The sequence below is a fragment of the Stegastes partitus genome, unplaced genomic scaffold, assembly GCF_000690725.1.
Source record: "Stegastes partitus isolate 25-593 unplaced genomic scaffold, Stegastes_partitus-1.0.2 Scaffold33, whole genome shotgun sequence".
In the NCBI taxonomy this organism is placed as follows: Eukaryota; Metazoa; Chordata; class Actinopteri; family Pomacentridae; genus Stegastes; species Stegastes partitus.
The window spans coordinates 1,198,443-1,221,135 of NW_007577764.1; the positions used below are offsets into that span (position 1 = coordinate 1,198,443).

Below are 22,693 nucleotides of genomic sequence, written 5' to 3' on the forward strand. Positions count from 1 at the left end.
AGATAGATAGATAGATGCTTTATTCATCCCTTTGGGGAAATCCAAGTGTCTCCATAGAGAGAGAAAGAGCAGGAGTAACTTCATTAATTACTCATAATAATAAATTATCCTTGACATGGCGATAGGAGCGATCAGTGTCTAACAAGTCACAATTCTGGGCGGCTGTGGATCAGGTGATAGAGCAGGCTGTCCTTCAATCGCAAGGTTGGCAGTTTGATCCCCCGCCCTTCCACAGTCCAAGTGTCCTTGGGCAAGACACTGAACCCGAAGTCGCTCCAAATGGCAGGCAGCACCTTGCATGGCAGCTCTGTCGCCATTGGTGTATGAATGTGTGTGTGAATGGGTGAATGACAAGCACACTGTAAAGCGCTTTGGATAAATGTGTTATATAAGTGCAGACCATTTATCAATTTTTTTCCTTCATACAGTCAAATGTGTTCAGACCCTTCCAATAAAGAAAAGGCAAAATTCACAACAGTCACTCAAATCACTAGAAATTGAAAAAACTACTAATAAATGAAAATTTGCTAAATTCTAATTCAGTGAAACAAAATATTGCTTTGGAATTGTGGGTGAAAAGAAAAATTTAGAAAAAATAAAACAAACAAAACTGTCCCAGACAAATCAGAGCACTTTGCTGATGAGCAGTGGGCCAAAATCAACATACCTGTCAACAGGTGCAGAAGTCTGATTGCAGTGATTGGCTCAAAGGGTTGTTCAACAAAATATTATAATTATTATTTCTGTTGAACCACAATTCATAAGCAATGTCATGATTTGCATTACATTTTTATTCATGATTACTTTTGTCAACTTCGGCTTATTTCAGTGACGGCTGTTTTTTTCCTTCTTTAATGGGAGGGGACGAATAAATGTGAGGACGACTGTAGTTATCAAATGCGGTGTCACAGTTTATAAGTTCAATCATTTGTTACATAGCAGCTGTCCTTTGGTTGAACTCTGAACTCTGTCACAGTTGTCCTTATCATTTTATTTTCCTGTTTGTAAAGTAGTAGTTCGATTGTCACCCGATATGGACAGAGTTTACAGTGTTTAGGAAATCATTAGCAAATGAGGTTATTAGTGTTTCACAAGCTTATTATTAATCTAGATTAAGTCGTCTTTTATTGGTATATTATTACACATTGTGTCACTTAATGTACTGATAAATGTAATGTAATGTGAAAGTGATCAACGTCTGAACGACACAATGCGGTCACTTCAACAGACTGATGAAACCAGCAATGTTGCGTAAAGTTTGAAACGGGCTAACTGACAGGTTTTCAAGCTCTATTTTAAAATGAACGAGAGGTAGGTTTGTGTTCCGAGCATATTACTGTACAAATCACACCCCTCCCAAAGCGATTAGTGCCTTCATATATTTGTCTGTAGAAAGTCAAAAAAACTGTTAAAAAAAAAATCTGTGCGATGGTGTCCACAGCCCAAAGTTGCTTAAAAAGATTATAATTGTAATTTAGTGAGCACATGAGCTGTGTGTGTGGGTTACGCATTCCCTTCTGGAGCCAGCCACACAAAGCTATCCTTCTCAATAAGCCCTTCCTTAATCATTTACTGTACATTCAAGGTTTAACGTGCAAGTTTCCGTATCGCAGCACCTGTGAAGGCCTCCACTGGAGAGCCTGTTCTCATGGTAATCTCTCAAGGTGTTTAAAGCAATAGTGAGTGATGCAGCCTTTGTCTGCGCCGATACACACAGGCGGCTGCTTCGCCCAGTACCAGACCCTTCGAGGGGGTCATGGTAGATCAAAGGTGCTGGTCACAGCCATTAGGCCTGGCAGCCCAAACCCGACATGAAAAGCTCGTGTTTTGAAAAGGAGGGCAGAAGGAAAAAAACAACAGGGCCCTCTTCGTTTAAAAAGCGAGCAAACTGTGAAATAATTGAAAAGGTATGTCAATCAAGAGCAGGAGCACAGCGGGAACTCCGAGATTCCCAGGCTCTGCTTCTGGTCGAGCACTGAGCCATGGAGGGCAGCTCAAGGGGGCAACCCAAGAAATTAAAGACCTGGGAAAAGGAACAAAAAGAAGACAGGAGGGAAGGAGCAGGAAAATCTCTTTTTCCTCATTCTCTTTGCTCGCTCTTTCACTCTTTTCTGCTTCAAATTGGTGATGGAAGGAACTATTTTGCCACAGTTTGCAGAGCCCTATTCAAAACGCGTGGTCATTAATAAGATCTTGTCTAGCTCTTCACCTCTCAGGTGAGTAACAAAGACTTGCTGGGGAGGTAAGGAGGGAGGGAGGGAGGGAGGGAGGGAAGCAGCCTCCACAGAAGCCACCATCTTATAACCAGCACCTTCACCCTGTACTCCCTCCCTCCCTCCTTCCCTCCCTGCCGCCCTCCTCCCCCATACCATGAGTCTGACAAAAGGGAACCCTGTGAGAGTGTCTGTCTCTCTCCTTTCTGCCTTTTTTTTTTTTCCGTTTTTTTTTCTTCCAAGGTCAGAAAAGGCTTGAATGATCTGACGATGGGCTAACGTCCAAAAAATGGGGGACGGAAAGAAAAGAAAGAGTAAAAAAGAGACTGGGTTAAAAGACTTTTTCTATGCTTTTAAAAATCCCATAGAGGAGAAATAAATGGCAAGTCCACAGTTGACTAGACATGTATAGTGCAGGATTTGCTTGTAATGGCAGCTTGAGCTTATTGACAGTCCCAGCCAAAACATGTCAAAGGTTAAGAGATCTTGCCAATTGCAAGTGGGAAGCCAAAAGTGCCTTTTTCATGAGCTCAATGGGACCATCAGTTGATACTTGCTCAGCAGAACGAGGCGAAGGAGTGACCTTCAGCTTCAAGTGCGACTCGGTGACAAAGAGTTAATTTGTCCGCATTGTTTCCTTCTGTTCCTTCTAGCTGTGATATTGTTCAAAACGTTTGAATCATTTCATGAATAAAAATTACAAACTTTTTAAAAAAATTATTGCGTGAATGATTTAAATAGACCACATGTTATAAAACAGGATTTATTTAAGGCAGGATTAATGAAACGCTGCATTTAAAAATGTTGCATACAGTCAGAAACAGGTCTCATCTAAATTTAAACCACAATGCTGACTATCCACATTTAATGCTTTACATGGTTTCAGAATTTCCCCACTGCCATTTAAATCCGATTATGAAAAGGCTAAATGTTGTAACAGCTTCAGTGGGAAATGCGTACCGCCCTGTAAAACTATATCGACATTACAAGTCCCTTTCTGTGCGCGTTACAGCCCTCCAGTAAAGTGACCTTTTGGATTTCAACAGTTAGAAAAACCCTCTAATAGCTTGAAATACCTCACTCTGATTTCTCAGGCTTGGAACACAATGGAGTGACTTTTCAAAGGGGGAGACTGCGAGTTATATGGATCTAACTGGTCTTTATAGATGTGTGGTCAAGCGTCCAGAGCCCAAGCGATTCCTCGAGACAATGTGAAATCCCCGTTTTCGTGTCCTCAGATCTTTTGTGTCTGCTTGGCTGCTACAAGAGCAGGTATGAATGAAATGTAATTTATGAAAGCAGGAGTGGGAAAGGAATCATATTTAAGGTGCTGTCGACAAGCGCTTCACAAAATAGGAATTGAAAATCTTCCCAAAAAAAGTTAATTTAAAAATAAAGTGTATCAATCTTTTAAAACCACATTTGAGTTCACGTGTTTCTTTTTAAGTCCAGGCTTTTAACCTGAAACATTAAAACAAAAAGCAAATGTGACACTTCGCACCACAGATCATTCCAACGTCTCAGATGTGACAAACATGCCTCCATCACACCTACCGCGCCTGGAACTCGAACCAGCAAATAATGGCAATTACTGCTGGCACCACTTTCAGGCACCAGCGGTTTTCATTGGCCTGGACTAATCCCCCATAAACCCTTGCAGCGCCCCAATCACCAGCCGAGCCTGGGCTAATTGCTTATGAGTCCCTTGCACGCTCCAGGTGCCACCATAGCACACCCGGTGTTTGTAAACACAGCTCGTAAAAGAGGAGGCTGCCATCAAAGTGTTAATGTTTCCTCGGAGGATCAGAGGCGAACGCAGGAATGATGGGGGCGCAGCTGGGCCGATACCTGGACAGACTCGGCCCAGGCATTCCCCCTCCTTCCCCGCAGCTGTGCGCGAGCCGAGAGAGGGCTTCATTTACACGTTCCTGTCAGAGAAGAAAGACACTCAACAGGAGTTTGTGTTTGTTTACCTTACCCGTCTTTTCTTCTTTCCTCCTTTTGACTCTTTGTACTTCTTTGTGTCGCATGCCTAAAGTAGATGACCTCACTGGGTAAGCACGACTGCTGATGTTCGGGGCTGGAGAAAAACAGTTTGAGACAGTTGTGCGTTTAAAGTGATGGGAGCAGCAGATGTGTGGGTTTTCGTAAGCTCTGGAGCGCTTCTCTTTGGAACCACCAACAGCAGTCCGACGGTATTAGCAACCATCCTGTGAAGAAGAGCATTTAGTAGCATCATGTATGAGATTATGGATTGTCTTGTTGCAGATGAAAGGTTCACATTTTTCTTGAATACACAAATTCTGGCCAATAAGCAGACAGTATTGCAGCTCTGTTCATACGACTACAGGTCTGTGTCTACAGTCGCTTTTCCCTTTATATTGAACACAGAAAACCCCGCGGGGATAAAGCAGCTGGTTCCAGATTACTGCTGTACCGCCGTGTTAATGTGATTTTTCCTGCGGTGAGCCGAGCACGGTGTGTGAACATATCACAGGACTTCTGGAGAAATTAGGACTTCCTACAGTGACTGGTCTCCGTCGATGAAAAGCTTGTAGTATAAAAAGTTCTGGCAGCAACTACTTCAATTACAGCTCTTTTAATGATCAATTGCAAAGGTGTGAATGATGGAGAATCACCTGGAATAGTTTCTCCTCATACCAAAATTTTATTTTATGCCCCACTTGTTTTCCTGGCACATGTGCAGTCAGCATGGTAAAAAAATGTAGGTTATATGTGGACGCTGGACTTGGAAACATGAATTAGCCTTAATGCTCTTGTGCAGATAAAAAGATCCTTTCTTAAAGACCAATAAAAAACAAGTTGACGTTCTCAAAAACACAGATTTAGACTTCTGCCATTCCTGTGGACCAAACCTAAGAAACCAATCCTGTCAACTTGCCAGCATTATTTTTCTTCAAAAATGGGTCGAATATGTATGGCTGAACATTCCAGTATTACAACGTGGAAGCCAGTGTGCTCGAGCTGCAGCCATTAGAGAGGGATGTGTGAAAAGAGACAGTGTAGAGGTTTTTTAAAGTAGAAAGGGGTTATTTGCATTAAAAAACTTGACGCACAGAGATAAGTTTTTAAGCATTGAACCAACAACTTTAAGGTGGATTACAATGGGAAGGACGCGGGACTAACGTTAAGGCCTTGTTCAGTTCTAAAGTTCTGCCGAAACCAATAAGAGGCAATCATCTGACAAATTTATTCAATTTCGTCTTCTTTGTTCAAAATTCCATTTTTTTCCTACAGTACCTTCACTACAGGTCAAAAAGCAAACACTGTCCCTTGTCTGAGAATGACATCAGAAAAGGATCTCCTATTGGTCAGTGTGGACTCGAAAAATTACAGCAAACTGAAAAGTCCTTGTGAATATATGGACATCTGAGTGTTGTATAAGAGCCGGTAATCCAGAGTGGTTTCAGCATGCGCCACAAAACAGCAGAAAGAAGTAAGCTGACAGTATTACAGAGCTACAAAGTAAAGATAGGGAGGAGGTCTGGGTGGATGGATGGGTCAACAAACTATCCCTGTTGTTAAAGCGACAGTCAGTGTTGCGACCACTATTGCTTTTCAAACAAGTGTTTATTATTGTAGCTGTGATGACTTTCGCTTAACCATTTTACCCACATTAAGATGATTTTTATGTCTAAACTTTAACCACAGAGTTTGTAATAGATTTGAAAGGCATCCTGCCAAAAGGGGCTTCAAAACAGCAGATGCCTTTATGTGTTTTTCTACATACATAGAAAAAACATATTATGCTCATTAATTTAGATTAGTTCTTGTATATTGAGACATAAAACCTATCTTTTAAGTCATGTTCTTAAACAATAATATGACTATTTATTTAATTAAAAAAACATTTTAAAAAAGCACGGCATTTGCCCCAAGTTCCGCCTTACTGGTCTCTCCAAACAAAATTCGAACTTGAACAAATAAACAGCCATTAAAAACATACTACAGTGCAAGGGGGGTAGCACCTGCAAAACCCCTGGTGTGAGCATTTATTTTTCATTGCTGGATGGATTTAACCAGTGAGACTGTTCAGGAATTCAGTTCAGTCGCTGCCCTGTACAAGCCTTGTGGTTGTACCAAAGCAGCTGGGGGTTGGTCAGTCAGGTGGCCAGTGGCCCACTGCTGCTTTTATGACTCATCGTCATCACTCATTTCCTACCAGCTTTGGGTCACCCTGTCCTTCACCACCTTGATCTGGTGGTGTGTTTACAGCATCCGTCCAAAGCCAACAATCCTTTTTTCACAAATATCCAGCAGTGCTTTGGCCTTCGAGCAACAAGACGGCATGTTTTCTCTGAATAGGTCTGGTTTTCAGGGTGTAGAAAAAGGTTTCGTACTCTGATCAGATAGACGGCCACATCAAGGTGCTTTTGAAGGTGTAAGTGGGCAAACGAAGCCAGAAAAATGCTATCCAAAAGAAAAGTTAATGTGCAGCAATTAGCTCCTATTCAGAACTCTGCGGTAAGCCATCAGGTCATCTCCAAAACATCTCTGTCATAGCCATGACAATGGGCGTGTGCCTTTATTTTTGTATGCAGACAAAAAAACAGATCAAGAGAGGGCCACATGGGACTTGTTTGCAATCAGTGCCCAGAGCAAACAATTATCCGACAGGCTTGCCAGCTTTTTCATGGGGTGAAGTGGGTTGGAGAGGCTGCTTAAGTGGCCCGCAGACACGAGTTTTGTGTCCTTTAGTAAACAACACTGGGTATCATCAGGATGGAGTGTCACATCTGGAGTCGGGAGGCTTTTATGGATGCATGTGGCCTGGCAGACTGACACTGTGCAGACATGATGTATGTCTGCTACATGAGTGTCTGTTTCAGGATTTATAGAGTTGAAGACACTAGGGTGCGTTTGTAAAGTTGTTCTGTTTAAGCTTCTATGACAAAATAATTTGTTTTGACATGATCACACTTTTACCTGTTGTTTGAAATGCTCTCCTCACAACAGAGGCTCACTTCGGCTTTTGCACATGTCTACTGTGTATGTGATGTTTTTTCTCTTGTCCTGACTCTCTCTCCTCAGAGCACAGGCCTGTCTGGTACTCTAATCGCTAATGATAGAGTGGCTTTTGATGGGGGAAACTCCCAAAGCTTGATGTTTCTAACCCAGACTCTTGTTCCCTCTTTTATTTTCCAGGCCTGATGGAAATCCGATCTGTCAGTGTGGGAGTTGTTGCCATCAAATCTGTCAGCACCGGGCTGTACTTAGCCATGTCCAAGAAAGGCACGCTCTTTGGATCGGTGCGTATACAACCTGGCAACATTGTTTCTGGAGGTCAAGACTCCTGGAGCTTGGATAGGGGAAGGGGAGCCGGTGAGGGGTAGAGGGGGAGGGATATATATGTATAAGAGTTCCAAATGAATGCCTACCTAAACATGTTTGATTCTGCTGAAGTGAAGGGAAATCTCAGGAATCTTTTTGCTGGAAAAGTCCAGAGAGAGGTCAGAGAGCCACTATCAATCACTGCTGTACACCTGGGCCACGATACCTGCAGCTTGAGCCGGCTTGTTACACTGTCAAAATAGATAGCAGGCAAAAAGAAACCCAACCAGCAATGACAAAAGAGCCAGCTGGGCTCATTTAAGTCTTTGCGTGCCATCTGCCAATTGTTGTTTCGCACAGCAAGCTTTCAAAAGTAATCACCTCTCTTTGTTAAGATCAGACACACATCAGACCTGAGGTGTGTGGTGTCTAGCTCGTGCGCTCACGTCGCGGACAAAGAGAAATCAGGGACGAGCAATCAGTCAGCAAGAGGCGATAAGACAAGTGCCTCCGACAAGCTAACGCAGAAAAAAAAAAAGGACATAAATAGAAGAAGATCCAGGATTTTTACGAAACCCTGAAAGCTTCCACGATAACAAAAACAGGCAGGTGAATCACGGCAGGCTCATAGTATCCTGATGGTATCACAGAGGGGGGCCTCGTTATGGCAGCATGATAACGATCTGGGAAAGGGAATGCAGCAGAACCTCTTGTCACTACAATATCTTTCAAGACTCTGAGTAACTGATAAGAAGTGGTAACCACCCATGGAAAAGTGGCTTTGCTGACTGCTGAATGTCGCATTTAAAAAAAAAACAACAACAAAAAAAAAACATGTGTTATACACTCTAAAATGTGATTTAAGGAATGACAACTTTGAATGAAATTATGTTACGTACTTCACATAAGTAGCATTAAGTTCCGAAGTTGATTGCTCGTAAACGTGAAGTTGTTCTGTTATTTACCAGGATGCTTTAAGTCTTATTTACTTAAATACAACTATCATGATGTTTTCAGTTAAAAAGTTAAAAAATTTAGTTGCTCCAGTTTTTAGAGGGGCATTGAAATTCTGACCTTAAGGTAAAAAAATATAAAAAATGAAGTTACAAAGCCAGGCTCATTAAATTACCTCAACTCATATTTTGTGTTGAATCGACGAATGCAGAAATTTGAGTAGATTTTATCATTGTTATGTCAACACACCTCATCAAAAATATTTTTTCAACTCAAAAGCTTTACCTAAATCAGTATTTCTTTTTAATATTTAAGTGGTAGGAATAAGTTCCTTTAAAAACGTCCAAGAGTGGATTTTTGGTTCATTTTAAAACGTTATAGGATCCATTTACCCAAATCACAGACACTATTTCACTTGTCAAGGTTTTAGTAAATCAGCTCTAACATTTCTGCTGCCAACCCAAAACGATGTAGGTAAACAGAACTAAAATGTCCTTCCAACACCAACATCTCAGGTACTCGGGATATTTCACAGACCTCATTGTCATCTGTTTCGGCTCGACATCAGTTTTCAAAGATCGGTCCCAACGAAAACTTAACTGTCAGGTCGATCTCAATAACCAGAACATTGTTTCTGGAAAGGAAAAGCTGGTGCTGTCCACTGGCATAAACTGTACTGGGTTGATGGAAAATAAGTTTCAGAAGTGAATATCTCCACATAGCTTTTTGCTTGGCTAGACACCACCAGTGGTGAGGGGATACGTGTTTTTTCTTTTGTAGTTCTGGGTTAGTAAACCCTTTAATTCTCACTTGCATGACTTTACAAAGACAAACCAGCTAAATTCTGTGTAATGGAAAATCTCTATCATGTGCAAACACTTGGGGAATCTTTAACTGCAACAACACACATTAACCTTTGTGCACTTCTTGGAAACTAGCCTAGCACAGCACAGCGGGAATAACAGTCAGCTCTTAACTGCAGACTCATCTGTTATAACCTCCTCAACATCCCTCGTCTTTCTCCCTGCCGTCTCAGGTGAAGTACAACCCGAGCTGCAAGTTTAAAGAGCGCATCGAGGAAAACGGCTACAACACGTACGCGTCTCTCCGCTGGAAGCACGGCGGCAGGCAGATGTTTGTCTCGCTGAACGGGCGGGGGAAACCGCGGCGAGGCCACAAGGCTCGACGAAGACACCCGTCTACTCACTTCCTGCCCATGCTCCCCTCCTAGCTGCCCCGAGTCTGAACTCTGACCGGCGACCGGATGGCTCATCTGCCTCCTCACACTAGTGTCGATCTAGCTGTGATCATTATTTTTATTATTCCATCCTCCTGTCACATAAAATGTACATTTGCTGAGGTCTGTAACATTTGTAGAGTTAGTGTAATATCTACTTTTAAGTTATTTTCTGCATTTTTCTAATGATGTTCAGTAATACAGTCCAATACAGTAGAACTATGCTATCCTCTGGCATCTGTCTGGTTACAGTATCCACCAATGTGTGTGTGTGTGAACTCCATTTGAGTGACGTTAAGTGATTGAAAGAGGACAGAAAAAGGGAAAGAGAGGCTTGGAATTGATTACCTGTAGCTCATGGATTTGTGCTGGAATGATAAGTATCATGATTACAAAAAAAGAAACCACAAAAGTAGCCACAAATCTGAGGTAAAACAAACATTGTGAGGACTGAAATCATGTACTCAGTATTTTAGGGGAGAATGTGGGGACAGGTTTACACTCTACAGTTAAAAATCTATGAATATTTGGCTTTTCATGGCCCAATTTCAGTATTTCTAGACCTAATATTGTATATTTAGCCTTACAAAAAAAGCACGTGAATTTATGTTATTAACACCTTAGACACATTTCACATTTTCATCATGGCGCACCATTTAATTGATTTTTAGGTATCTAATTAAGAAATAGGGCTGCAAGGTGGAGCAGCGGTTAACATCGCTGCCTCGCAACAAGAAGGTCACTGGTTCGTGTCCTGGTGAGGACACCCGTGATCTTTCTGCGTGGAGTTTGCATGTTCTCCCCGTGCAGCGTGGGTTCTCTCCGGGTTCTCCGGCTTCCTCCCACACAGTCCAAAAACATGTAGGTTAATTGGTGATTCTAAATTGTCCGTAGGTGTGAATGTGAGTGTGCTTGGTTGTCTGTCTCTAAGTGTAGCCCTGTGATAGACTGGCGACCTGTCCAGGGTGTCCCCTGCCTTCGCTCTGAGTCAGAGGATTAAGCAGTGTATAGATGATGGATGGATGGATGGATGGATGGATGGATGGATAATTAAGAAATATTACATGTAGGAAAACAGTGTTTGATATGTACTAAATTAACATAACAGCATATCATTTGTCATGCCACGACAGCATTTCATTGTGTTCATACACAGGCCTAGAGTAGTTTTGGGACATTTTACATACAAAAAATAATGTTAGATGTAAATTTCACATTTTCTTCTTTTGTAAGGCTAAACTGTACAACTTAAGGTCAACAAAAATATTAGTTTCTCAACCAGATTTTCTTTCTATGGACTAAAGAAGACTTAACATAATTAAGCGGTTAACAGAATAAATACAACATAGGGATTTCATATGATTAATGGTCATTAAGGGGACCTGAACTCATGACCTCAGATGCGAGCTAAGGCCTTTTTACACATTTAAACTCCTCACCATCACTTGGGATAAACTGACATCACTGGATAAGAGATACTGAACTGCACCTGAACTGTACAAATGAGATGAAAGGGAAGAAGAAAAAAAAAAAAAAGCTCTACTGACTTAAACACGGTGATAAATGTACTGTTCTGTCTGTATATGTCTACGTATGACAAGAATGCAACAGAAACTAAGCTAACTACTGGGATAACATGCTGAATTTCCTGCGAGGACCTTTTGTAAGTTTGTGCATGCTTCTGTCAGTCTGCTTCTCCCATCCAACAACCCACCGCTAAGTAGAATAGAAATCAGTACCGGGAAACACGCGATGTGTCTCATGTAGCCTCGGATTCTTGGGCTTTTAGTTCAGTCGTGAAATAACTGACATCCATTATGAGTCATTTAACGCGTTGTCGCAGCCGTAGGCACCGCCAGATGTCACGTAGCAGCAGCTTCATTAATTTTGTACACAGTAGTGAATGGTATACTGCCTCTCTGTCAAGACTTGCTAACATTTTCTCGCCAACAAGGCTGTTGCTAATAGAACATTTAATATATTTAAAACATTTTGTACTCTTTAACTGTTTGGAGTTGATGTTTATTGTTATTGTTGACTTTTTTTTTCTGTTGGATTGTAGTCCTACTGTTAAAAAAAAAAAAAAAAGAAGGGAAAAAAAAAAAGAATCGTATTCAAGTCCATATTCAGCTCAATTTGTATGGTATTACTACTGGATATTGGTACATCGGTGATCCACGTATCAGAAACAGTCTTCAGCTATAGGCCAGAACTAGCAGGTTGTATATAAAGTCTCAGAACAAACAGTCTTTAGATCCATTGCAGCAAAGTAAAGTCATTTGAGTGCCTTGGCCCATGCTGAGTTTGGTAAACTTCAATAAAAAATGTGGATAAATCATGAGTCATGGCTCGCTTGCTTACAAGCCCTGATTACATTTTTTTTCTGTTAAGTGCAACAATGGCATTTTAATCTGATCTTGTGCGTGGCATTGATTGTTAAGTGTTGGTAACATCTCCATCAGAGCTCGTCGACATAATCTCCCCTCCTCCTCCTCCTCCTCGTCCTCATCATAATCATGACAAAACTCACAGCTGGAGAGGCGTTGATGTGGAGGACCTCCCCGTGCCCGATGAAAGGTCCGCGGTTATGAACTATGCGACCGAGCATCAAGATCATTTACACACAGACGAGCCCTCCAGTGGCACAGGAGGCCACTCGGTCTTTTCAGCGAACAGAAAGGAGAGTCGGGGATGAATAGTGGCTGTTCGGGGTGAATAAAAGCCAACCTTTCAGCCTGTCATAATGTGAGATTACTGTGACGGGGTACATGTCTGGTCAGAGTGGCGTGAAGTCACACTGTAGTTCAGCTCCAAAGGTCTGGGTGCACCAGACAAATATCAGTATGGGGGGTCTGGCTGGACTGTTGCCATGCAAATGTCTTTGTCCTCAGCTGTGCACCCTTGTGATGGTGGTAGAATTTTGAAAAAAAAAAAAGAATTTACTTGTATTTGTTTTCCTGTTACTGGTAGTCATCAATTAACCCCGTAAACTCCAAGCAGTGTCTGGGCGTTTTGGGTCCTGTCATACTTTAACACACAGTGGGCTCCTTCTTTAATGCAATAAAGATTCTGCAAAACGTTTTTCTGTGCAGTATAACAAAGTTAGAATGCCATGAATCCTAAAAAAAATAGAAATAAACAAAAGCAGAATGTCTTGAAATGTTTACTTTCCAAAAAAAAAAAAGGCTCACGCTGAAAAACAGGGACTCCACATGCTGACGATATTTTACACTTCGATTTTTGCACCTTCTGTACGCCAACTCCCAAAAGTTGTTTCATCAAGCTTAATGCATCTTCTAACAACTTTCTGATAACTTGCTCCTCTGTCTATGCTGCATTTATTTTATTGATTAAGTATGTTTTCTTTTCCTCTCAGTCTCTCTTGACGTCTTTGCTCTGTGCAAACACTGCCTGCAGGTCACCTGAAAACTGAAATCAGTTCACCTGAAAGAATATTTGCCACATGAGTGTTGGTCAGACCTGAGTCAGTCCTGATTTATTTTGGGTGAATTTTTTTGCGAGACATGCAAAATAAGGTGAATTTAATTTTAAAAATTAACACAATTTGAAGCTTAGATTTGGTTCATTTACTTGATAGAACTGTACGTCACATATGATTAGTTTAAGGATGGTCTAAAAGTTGAAGATCCAACAATACGCTTCGATTTTAGTCTAATAAACGGCATCATTTTGGTGATATTTCAATCCCATTTGTAGGCTTTGGGTTCAGAAAGTTAGTAGAATTTTTTTTTTTTTGGAGATACAGTTTCTTGCCGACTGATAGTTGAGAAGATCAACACCACTTTTATGTCTGTATACTCACGATGAGGCCACTGCTAATGTAGTTTAGCACAGTGACTGGAAACAGGGGAAACTGCTCCCGACATAGGTGACAAAATCCTACAACAAGCATCTCAAACACTCAGTAACACATACCATGTTGGTCTGACACATGCAGTCGCGAAAACATGTCGCAAACAAGCATGAAGGTAACCAAATGAAATCATGACATAAAGCAAATGAAATATGTAGAGAAACTTTAGAGATGCTGGTGAGGCAGATTTTTTTTTACCTTCTGACAGGGCCACACTAGCTTTTTTTTCAACCTTTATGCTAAGCTAAGTGACTACTTCCTTTATCTTTAAACTTACTGTTCAAACAGGAGATTGAGAAAAAGCAAATAATGAGTGAGTTAGAAAGCGCATTTCCCAAAACGTCCAATTTTTCTTTTTAGTTTTCAAACAAGAAGCAGCCTGTATTTTGTAGGTGATGTGTTTTTTGCATGTTTTTTTTGCTTTCTTGTCACAGCGCATTTCAGCTTTACAGGCGTTTCTGAACATATGATGTTCGTCTGACTCTCCAGCTGGTACAGACACACTAAAACATGCACGCCACAAAGTAATCCCATTTTCTGCCTGTTCTCTCGATTGACTCGCCTCTTTGTCAGTGTCCTCCATCTCCCGTCCTCCACCTCTCTCCTCTCTCTCTCTCTCTCTCCTCTTTTAACCGTCCAAGAATCTCCCCTTTCTCCTTGGCCTGAGGGTGCGACTGGCTGTTGGTGCCAGTTCCACGGACAGCAAATGGGAGCTGTAATTATCATTGCTCCACCACTGTCCTGTCAGTGCGCTCGCCAGCAAAACAAGAGGGATCCTTTGGAAGTCCTGATCAAAAGCTCTGGCCTTTGATCATGAGGCAAAAAGGGAAAACCTAAACACTGTGCAAAATCAACGAGGAATGTCCCGAAGAGAGAAAGAGCTCAGGAGAATGCAAATGACAGCCGTCCAGAAGACATCCTCCTCGGGCCGCGACGCGTTGATGTCACCAGCGCAGGTGTTTTTGGGCCGCGTTTGATGTGATCGGTGTAAGCAGAGGACTGAAGGAGTGAGTCATGTTGTTGCTAAAAGTGTCTGTAAGATAGCACCTGGCAAGCTGCACCGGCACCTCACGTCTTCATGTTTCTGCAAATTAGCAGATTTGCAAATCGATGGAAACGTCTTCATTCAACGTCCGTAAAAAAAAACATTACATGCATGATTTTGCACGAACCAATAAAAAAAAAAAAAAAAAAATAGTGTTTATAGAGAAGGTTACATTGAATGCTTTTGAAATTAATTTGCAGCTGAGTGACAGAAAAAAGTAATAATAGAAGCCCATTTTCAGGGCCTCAGCCAAAATCTACAGGGGCACAAGTCATGCTGCTTCAGCGACAACAAACCACAGCCTCTGGAACCTTTGAAACCCTGTGTGGTCATTTTCTCTCACAGTGACTGAAAAGAACTGTGGTGGGTGGGAAAGAAAAAAAAAAAAAAAAAGAGCCCCTCGCCACTCATAATACCAATCTTATGTATGTAGACGAAAATGGGAGGGATGGGAGGGGTTGGGGGGTGGCAGACGGACTAAGGCACAATTTTAAAGCGCTTATTGAATTGCCATTACAGCTCCTGAGACTAATTGTGGCTGTTGTGTGTCTCTCGGTGGCCTAGGGGGCTCTGGAGTGGCCCTGTATGCTCTTACTCAGTGGGGTTTTCAAACCGAGTGGCCCTGAAAGAGAACAGGACCACCGTAGATCAATGGCAAACCTTTCACTCTTTCACAGGCCCTCGCTAATCCTTCTCATTTGTCTGCCATTTGTTGAGGCACATTCACAGCTCCCTGAATTTAGGATTAGGGCTTGTTTTGTTACAAAAACAGCCCAAGTTATAATGCTGAATAGGTGGACTGAAGGGTGGACGACGGATGAGTGTGGATGTGAGTTTTTGAGCATGTGTGTGCGGTTATTAAGCATGCACTATGTTTATGACCAAACTCACGAGAATACGCGAACCGATTCAGCGTCACGGTGCGTCTTCCTTTGCGAGTGATTCGTGGCAGCAACAGAGATATAAAAATGTCCTCTACTGAGTCATTTGTTAACAGTAATGTTCCTTAAAATGTGTAACACAGCCAGAGTATGACAAATGTGTGTTTATGTGTGATTAGAAAAGATTGTTTGAATTGTACATTTCAAACCTTGTTGACACAAATGGATGGAACATGACTGTTGAGTTGTAGAGGTGGCACGATTGCACAAAAAGGCAATGAACAAGACAGAAAGTAAAGATACATCCGCTTAGCGTGGAGCAATTTACAACTGATAAACATATACAGACGAGGAAATAAATGAGACAACAGGAGCTTCTGGCGAGCCCTGAGTGGCTGAGCTTGACAGAAACTTATACACTCCTATGTACGCGGTTCATTTCTAACTAGCTAACATCGGGACGGTCGGAGTACATCGGCTGTTTAAGGTGAATAAACACCTGGCAAAATTTTGCTTCGCTGATCGTCGAAACGCTTGAAACTTTGGATACTTGAGATACCGAATATGTCATGCCGTAGAACAAAGTATTATGGACAAAATATCTACATTTCTGCATGGTGTAGTGGCTCAGTCGTGACTTGACTGGAACTTTTAAGGTGAATCTCAGAATTAAAGATGCTCAAAGTTTGCTGTCTAGAGAAGAAAACTGTCAGGAAGGTAATACAGGTGCATTGCGCTGCCAAACATGATAATCGTCTTTTAACACGTCCCCTGGTTCTTCTGTGTTTGCGTGTGAAGCCACGTACATTCGCACAAAGAGAGAGCAAAGACGGAGTTCACTGTCCTGAGTTGCCTTTTGAAAGCAAACATTTCATAAGAGCGAGGAAAAACATGAACAAATTGATTCATCACACACAAATACCTGCAAAGGAAATGCAGTTTCATTAAAGCTACAACAATTCCCTTTGAAGCTTCCAGTTCTCTCCCCATTGTGCTCTGTCTGGACCTGACAGTGTGCCTGGACAGTCTTGGCAGGCTGCTGCACGGCTATCAGACTGAGGCCGTCTCATCACTGAGTGGATTAGTGTTCATGTCTGAAGCCACTTAGTGGACTTTAGACAGGGCTGCTGAGTGGCACCTGCGCCACATTTCCCCTTAAGCCCTGCCATACCACGCCGCAGGTATGTGGTGCCGACTGGCCGAACCCCATGTCAGGAATTCTCTAGATGCCTTCAGCCGTGCCAGACACCGGGGGACGAGGTGAAGAGAAGGGTGGAAGGATGATTGTGTGAGAGGAAAGCTGATCCGCACAAAAAGAAAGGATGTATTAAAGAACATAAATCCGATTATTTGCTTTGTTTTGTTTTTTTTTGCTTGGAGTTATATGACAAGGTAGATGCCCCTCTACGCCTACAGGGTAAACAGGAAACTAGAGACAGCAGGTAGTTAGCGTAGCTTAGCATAAAACATGGAAATATGGGCAAAAGCTAGCTAAAATCTATCCATGAATCAAATCCTACAAACCAAACGATTTGTGGTTTCATTGGTTTGGACTGAACCAGGTTCACTGTTTTCCCCAGTATCAGTTTTTATGCTAACCTAAGCTAATTAGTTGCAGCTTCATAGCATGTATACAGCATATGATAGGGGAATCTTCTCATCTCATTCTCAGCAACAAAGGTAATATATCTTTAATCTTTGCCCTTATAGCTTGAGAGACAAGTCAAATCTTTTTGAGTGAAAATTTTTTAAACGTTTTTAATGAAACTGCTACAAATCCGCAAATGTTAGCACACTCCGTGGTCATTTTATTAGCCTCCAAAGTCTAATGCAATTCAAAAGAGACGCTCGATTGGTTTATATGCTCATCGGTTCATAGGTGTAGTTTTTAGTGATGTTGTACTGATGGGTTGTGCTACGAAGCAGGTTTGATATCCAGGCTTTCTCCGTGTTAGCTGGCTTGACAAAACCTGAAATCCCAATGAGAGCTAAAGGGTATCACAACAGTGGTAAGTAGCTTTCCTTGGTAACCAAGTTTTCTTCATTCATATCAGTGCACTCTCACATAAAAGGGGGCATTCGTTGTGCAATCTGACCAGTCTTCTGCACAAAATGAACCAATCACATGCCAGCTACGATACTCAAGGAGAGCAAGTTCTATTGGAGAGTTACGAAGAACATAAACATTTATTTCTGCAAAAAGCACTATTACTGAAAAAAAATGTAGGAAGGCATTCCTGGCAGAAAACTGTTAATCGCATAGGGTTGATATATTTATTTTACTACTCCGTGCACTCTCCATGGAGCTGCTTTACTTCTAACATGAGGGCTGCACATTAAAGCTCCTAAACTTTAAACTTCCTACTTTTAAATCTGATACTCAAGAAGTGCATTTAGGTCACTGTCCCTTAATGAAGGATACGTGGACATTACTTCTGCAGTGTAAAACAGATTAGGCAGCAAATCAGAACCACACATAAAATAATATCTATGTATTTTCTGGTTTAACAGCTCAGCAGCATCAGTTCCTATTGCAATGCAACACATACACCTTGCATTACTGTAACATTTACTTTGTTCAGTGGGCTTAGTAATGTACAGCTTAAAATCTCACAGAACCTCCTAAACGGCACCATAAGTTACTGTGGTGATGTAGGCAGGTTAAAAAGAGAGCCATCTTTACAACAAAGAAAACTGGATTTATGCTCAACATACCTCACTAACCCATTAATCTGGTTTCGTAGTACCTCCCTCTGGACTGCATTATACTGAGAGGTCTTTCCAATGTCTTGACCACTTCCAAACATTAAGTGGAAAGAATATTAGAAACACATTTAAATATAGTGCAGTCCCAATAATAAACAGCTGAAACAAAAGCTAGCCAGGGAGAACAGGTTGAGAGTCAGTTACCATTATTTTACCACCATTTTACCCTGGATGAAGCGTTACTACAGCCTTGGTTGGGCACCACAGGCCGAACATCACTGCATCTCTTTATTTATCTTCAGCTAATCCATGATCAAGCAGTTTTCTCATTAATAACATAGCTCCTATGTGTCTCTAAAACAAGATGGAGAGCAGATTTGCCAAAGCTCTGCAGAAATATAAATCAAATCCTGATTAGCTGGGCGACATCCTGTTACCGCTGTTTATTATTGCTGGGTAGATTAGAAAGTGCAAAGGTATGTGCCACTCCTGTGACGGGGAAACTGTCAAAATGTAGGCGTGTATGTAACATATGGAAAGTTAAGAATATACAAAGGGTAAGATTATACGAAGAGGATTGCTGAAAAGGTGTCAGTAGCCTTAAGTTGCTCCTTCTATATACTTTGGTCAGCTGAGGCAGGCCAGCTACATGTTGGCCAACGTCCCAGTCAACATCATGAGGTTGTCTTTGGCTGTTAGTGACTGGAAAAGACCAAAGTCGGTGCCGCTTCATGCAAAGTTTGAGCCGTGCCAAAGCCTATCCACCCTGCCCCTCAACCCCGCTGTGTGTGAAGTAATTCTTCATGCCAGTGAAGCCAGACAGACTCTGTGTTTTGTCACTGCATGCATACCGATATTTCTTCAACACTGCAGTCTTTTCACTTCAAAGATTAACAGGTGCATGTTCTTCCTGCACATTCATGCACAATGTCAAAATCTGCTTGCTTTTTTGTTGTTTTTTTTTTTTTTGCCACGAATTAGTTTGAAATAAACCAGGTGAGAAGGTTTTTATTGGATTAAAACCCGCGGGTTGTAACAGACAATAGGCATGATGTGTAAGTGTCACTTTCCACTCTCGAGGTCTGTCATCATGTCGGAGAAGGGAGAACTTGACACCGGCTGGAAAACTTAGGGATGCTACATCCAACTAAGTCTGCAAGTTCTGGCTGAAAGTATGGATTTAAAGAAAACAAACTTTGCATTAGGCTTAATTTTGTTTGTTTTGTTCTGTGCTAGATAATATTGGAAGTAATCCAGTGACACAGAGTCTGGAGAAGCTGCATGCAAGCCACAGTTGTGGCTGAAAGAACCAATGACGAAATCCTCCTGTACTGTAATCTTTGTATATTATATAAAGCTCATCCATGTATCACAACACAACAATATCCCAAGATACTAATATGTGGAAAAACTGATTTTCTTTGGAAAATCTTTAAAGGATATAATATTTATTACATACATGTCTTGTGTGTTATAACTCAATGTTCCCATTTTCACAGTGCTGTGCTTCATCATTTCACAATTCCAGCCACATTAACAACTTTATAGAAAACATTCACCGTCTCTCCAGCAATTTTCTTAAACACTTTAAAGGCTTGAATTATCATCACATATGCAAAACATGGAGAACACAGAGCTGTGAACCACAACATTTAGCCTCAGCCCGACTCTGAGGCTGCAAGCTTGTAGGGAAGTTTGTTCCTGCTCTTATCAATTTTTTTTTAAACAATATTTTGTAATTACACTGTATGATAATACTTATACAGACTGCTGCAATAGAGGGTCAGCTCATTGTTATTCTGTTATAATGTAAGGTCAATGGAGGCCTTTGCTGCATGCTTCCATATCAAACTTGTTTCATATATTTCTGTAATCTTTGAATCATGGCATTTGAGAGTCTAATTTCTAACTGACACACAGTTCACTGAATAGTGTTTCATAGGCAAATATTCCTTTCCAGCACTATTATTGACTTTTTTTTTTGGCTCAAACTTAGACTTTCTACATTATTTATAACAAGAGAACATAATTTGTGTTTTTCTTAGAATGATTGGACCGACATATGCAGTTTTGGAGGATTCCTCAAACAGCTCAATTTGTGACTTTACACTAATGAATACGTGGCTCCCTCTGATGGTCAAAGAGCAGAGCAACTTTAAAAGTCTTACAGTGAACTCTGGCCCACCCTGCTGGACATCATCCAGTATTGACCACAGAGCTGAAGACAACATTACATTTGATGATGACCAGATGCAGATATAGGAAGACTTGTGTGTGGATTAGGGGAGTATTTTAATAATACATGAGAGAAAATGAGGTTTAACAATGTTTAAGGTAGAGTGTGAATGTTCCTGCATGTGTCTTTATGTGCATGTGTTAAGTCAACAATGTTCCCACTTACTGAAATTAATTCACTTCATTATTATAACACACTTTGCTCGTAGGCATGTTGCACTGTGGCCAGATGAAGCACAAGGATACTGAATGGTGATGCTACTCTAAACTGTCGAAACTGTGGTTGTAGTTGCTCATCTTGTTTTCACACATTTTGGTGCAGCAACGTCAGTCAGAGGCACGAAATCACACAGCTAGAAACAAAACGAAAGAACAATTTTGCATTGCTATTCTGTTTAAAGTTTCTCTTTGCAATAAATCTTAACAATGAGACGAGGAGGTTCATAAATATAAAATCAAACCACAGTAAGAGTCATAAAGACAAAGTGTACCATGAGCATGAATGTGGAGTGAAACTTTAAGTCGGGGGGAAGTGTGGGGGGTGAAAACCACACACAGGTGCTTTATAAAGTGGTCGAGTGGGCTCCTGAAAAGTGACATTTTGAGTTTCCTCTCAGCACAATGCACGTCCTGCACAAGGTTCTGCTGCTTCTTGTTCTAACTTGTCTCAAGCAAAATGGTAAGTCAACGTAATGTTTCTTCTCATACACGCTCGTGAATTATTGCTTCACATTTTCTTCAATTGTTTTTTCAGCGTTTGGGAGTGAAATCATAAATGGTAAAAAGGCCAAGAAAAAGTCAATGCAGTACATGGCGTCCGTGCAAAACAACGAAGGTCATGTATGTGGAGGCTTCCTTGTTAGCGAGGACTTTGTGATGACTGCTGCACACTGTGATGAGAAGTGAGTGACCTAAATTCTTCAAGCAACCACTCATTCATCAAAACAGACTTTCTAAACTTTCTCAAATCATCATGTATGCAGGAATCCTACAAGCGTCATTCTGGGCACCAACAATCTCAAGATGGTTGATCGTGACACAATGAGATACAGCATAAAGAAGTGCAAACACCCAAATTATACGGGTATTAAATCTGGGAATGACATCATGCTCCTCAAGGTAAGTAAATCCATTTGACCTCAGTGGGACGTCGCACACGTTTACACTATTTACAACTCGTTCAGTAAAGTTTAACACATTAAAATGTGTTTCCAGGGAAGTTAAACGAGGAAAGACACAAGATTATCAGAATCTTCAGGGTCACAACCACTGACTATAACACTGCTGACAGTAATTAATATGAACAGATAAAATGCACTGTAAATATTTTTTTTCATTTTATTTTTTCATAATTCCAAATTACATGAAAGTATCAATACAATTACTAAACTAGAATGTGAATGTACATGTATAAATGAAATTACAATAAAACATTATTTAATAACCATAAATAATAAATAGGCATTGAATAACCATAACATTGACATTTTTTTTAAAGAAAATTAAACATTCTTTACATAGTAAGTGTGCGCATTTGCAATTTGACAATAATTTCACAAATATTTCCATTTTATTTAGGTGAAGAAATGTACTTTAAGTTTCATATATGCTATGAACCACTACTTCCTGCCTCGTGGCCCAGGCCCATATGTGTTAGTTTCAATTAAGTTTCAAGTAGCTAGTTTCAATTTCGTTGTATTTTTTTTTTGGTATAATGACACTAAAGGATTCTGATTCCATAATTTAACTATTTTTAATGTCTCCAAACAGTTTCTTATTGATCACGACACAACAAACAGGTTGTTGACTATAAAAACAATAGACATGAACAAAGTTCTTAAAGAAAAGTCTTGAAAGGATTTTTAAAATGGCAAATCTCTCCCTTATAGGCCCTCTGATGGTGATACAGAATGTTTAAAGTAAAGCACACCTTGATTTCACAAGTTATCAGCTTTATGTAGCATACCTCCTCTTGTTTTACGATAATAGCTGATAAAATCACTTTTCCTCCCACTCTCATATCTGCATATCTGTGGTTTGCATCTTTATAGCATAAGCGATGTGCAAAACACTAGAGAGTTTAATATATTTAGACATCAGGATCCATCTATACTGAGGTATCACAACAGAGGAAGACTCTTGGAAAAACAGCAAACTTATTTCTTTTCTAATTTCTTCCTATTTTATGTCTCCAGTTGTCTAGGAAAGCTCGCCTGGGCAAAAACGGAAAAATTAAGCCACTTAAAATTCCGAGTC

General features: G+C 40.9%; 2 protein-coding genes across 2 annotated transcripts in view; both read left to right on the top strand.

Moving 5' to 3' along the window:
* fgf22 (fibroblast growth factor 22) overlaps positions 1 to 10,380 on the top strand; it is a 28,257-nt gene extending 17,877 nt beyond the window's left edge. Inside the window, exons 2-3 of the mRNA XM_008300508.1 lie at positions 7,380 to 7,483; positions 9,496 to 10,380. Coding sequence (XP_008298730.1) covers positions 7,380 to 7,483; positions 9,496 to 9,690 — 299 coding nt within the window. The 3' untranslated portion in view covers positions 9,691 to 10,380. The remainder of the gene's footprint in view (positions 1 to 7,379; positions 7,484 to 9,495) is intronic.
* Positions 10,381 to 20,692: 10,312 nt separating this feature from the next.
* The window catches only part of LOC103371338 (transmembrane protease serine 9), a 9,102-nt gene continuing 7,101 nt past the window's right edge, over positions 20,693 to 22,693 (top strand). The window contains exons 1-2 of the mRNA XM_008300638.1: positions 20,693 to 21,116; positions 21,192 to 21,339. Of these exons, the coding sequence (XP_008298860.1) occupies positions 21,059 to 21,116; positions 21,192 to 21,339 (206 nt within the window). The 5' untranslated portion in view covers positions 20,693 to 21,058. The remainder of the gene's footprint in view (positions 21,117 to 21,191; positions 21,340 to 22,693) is intronic.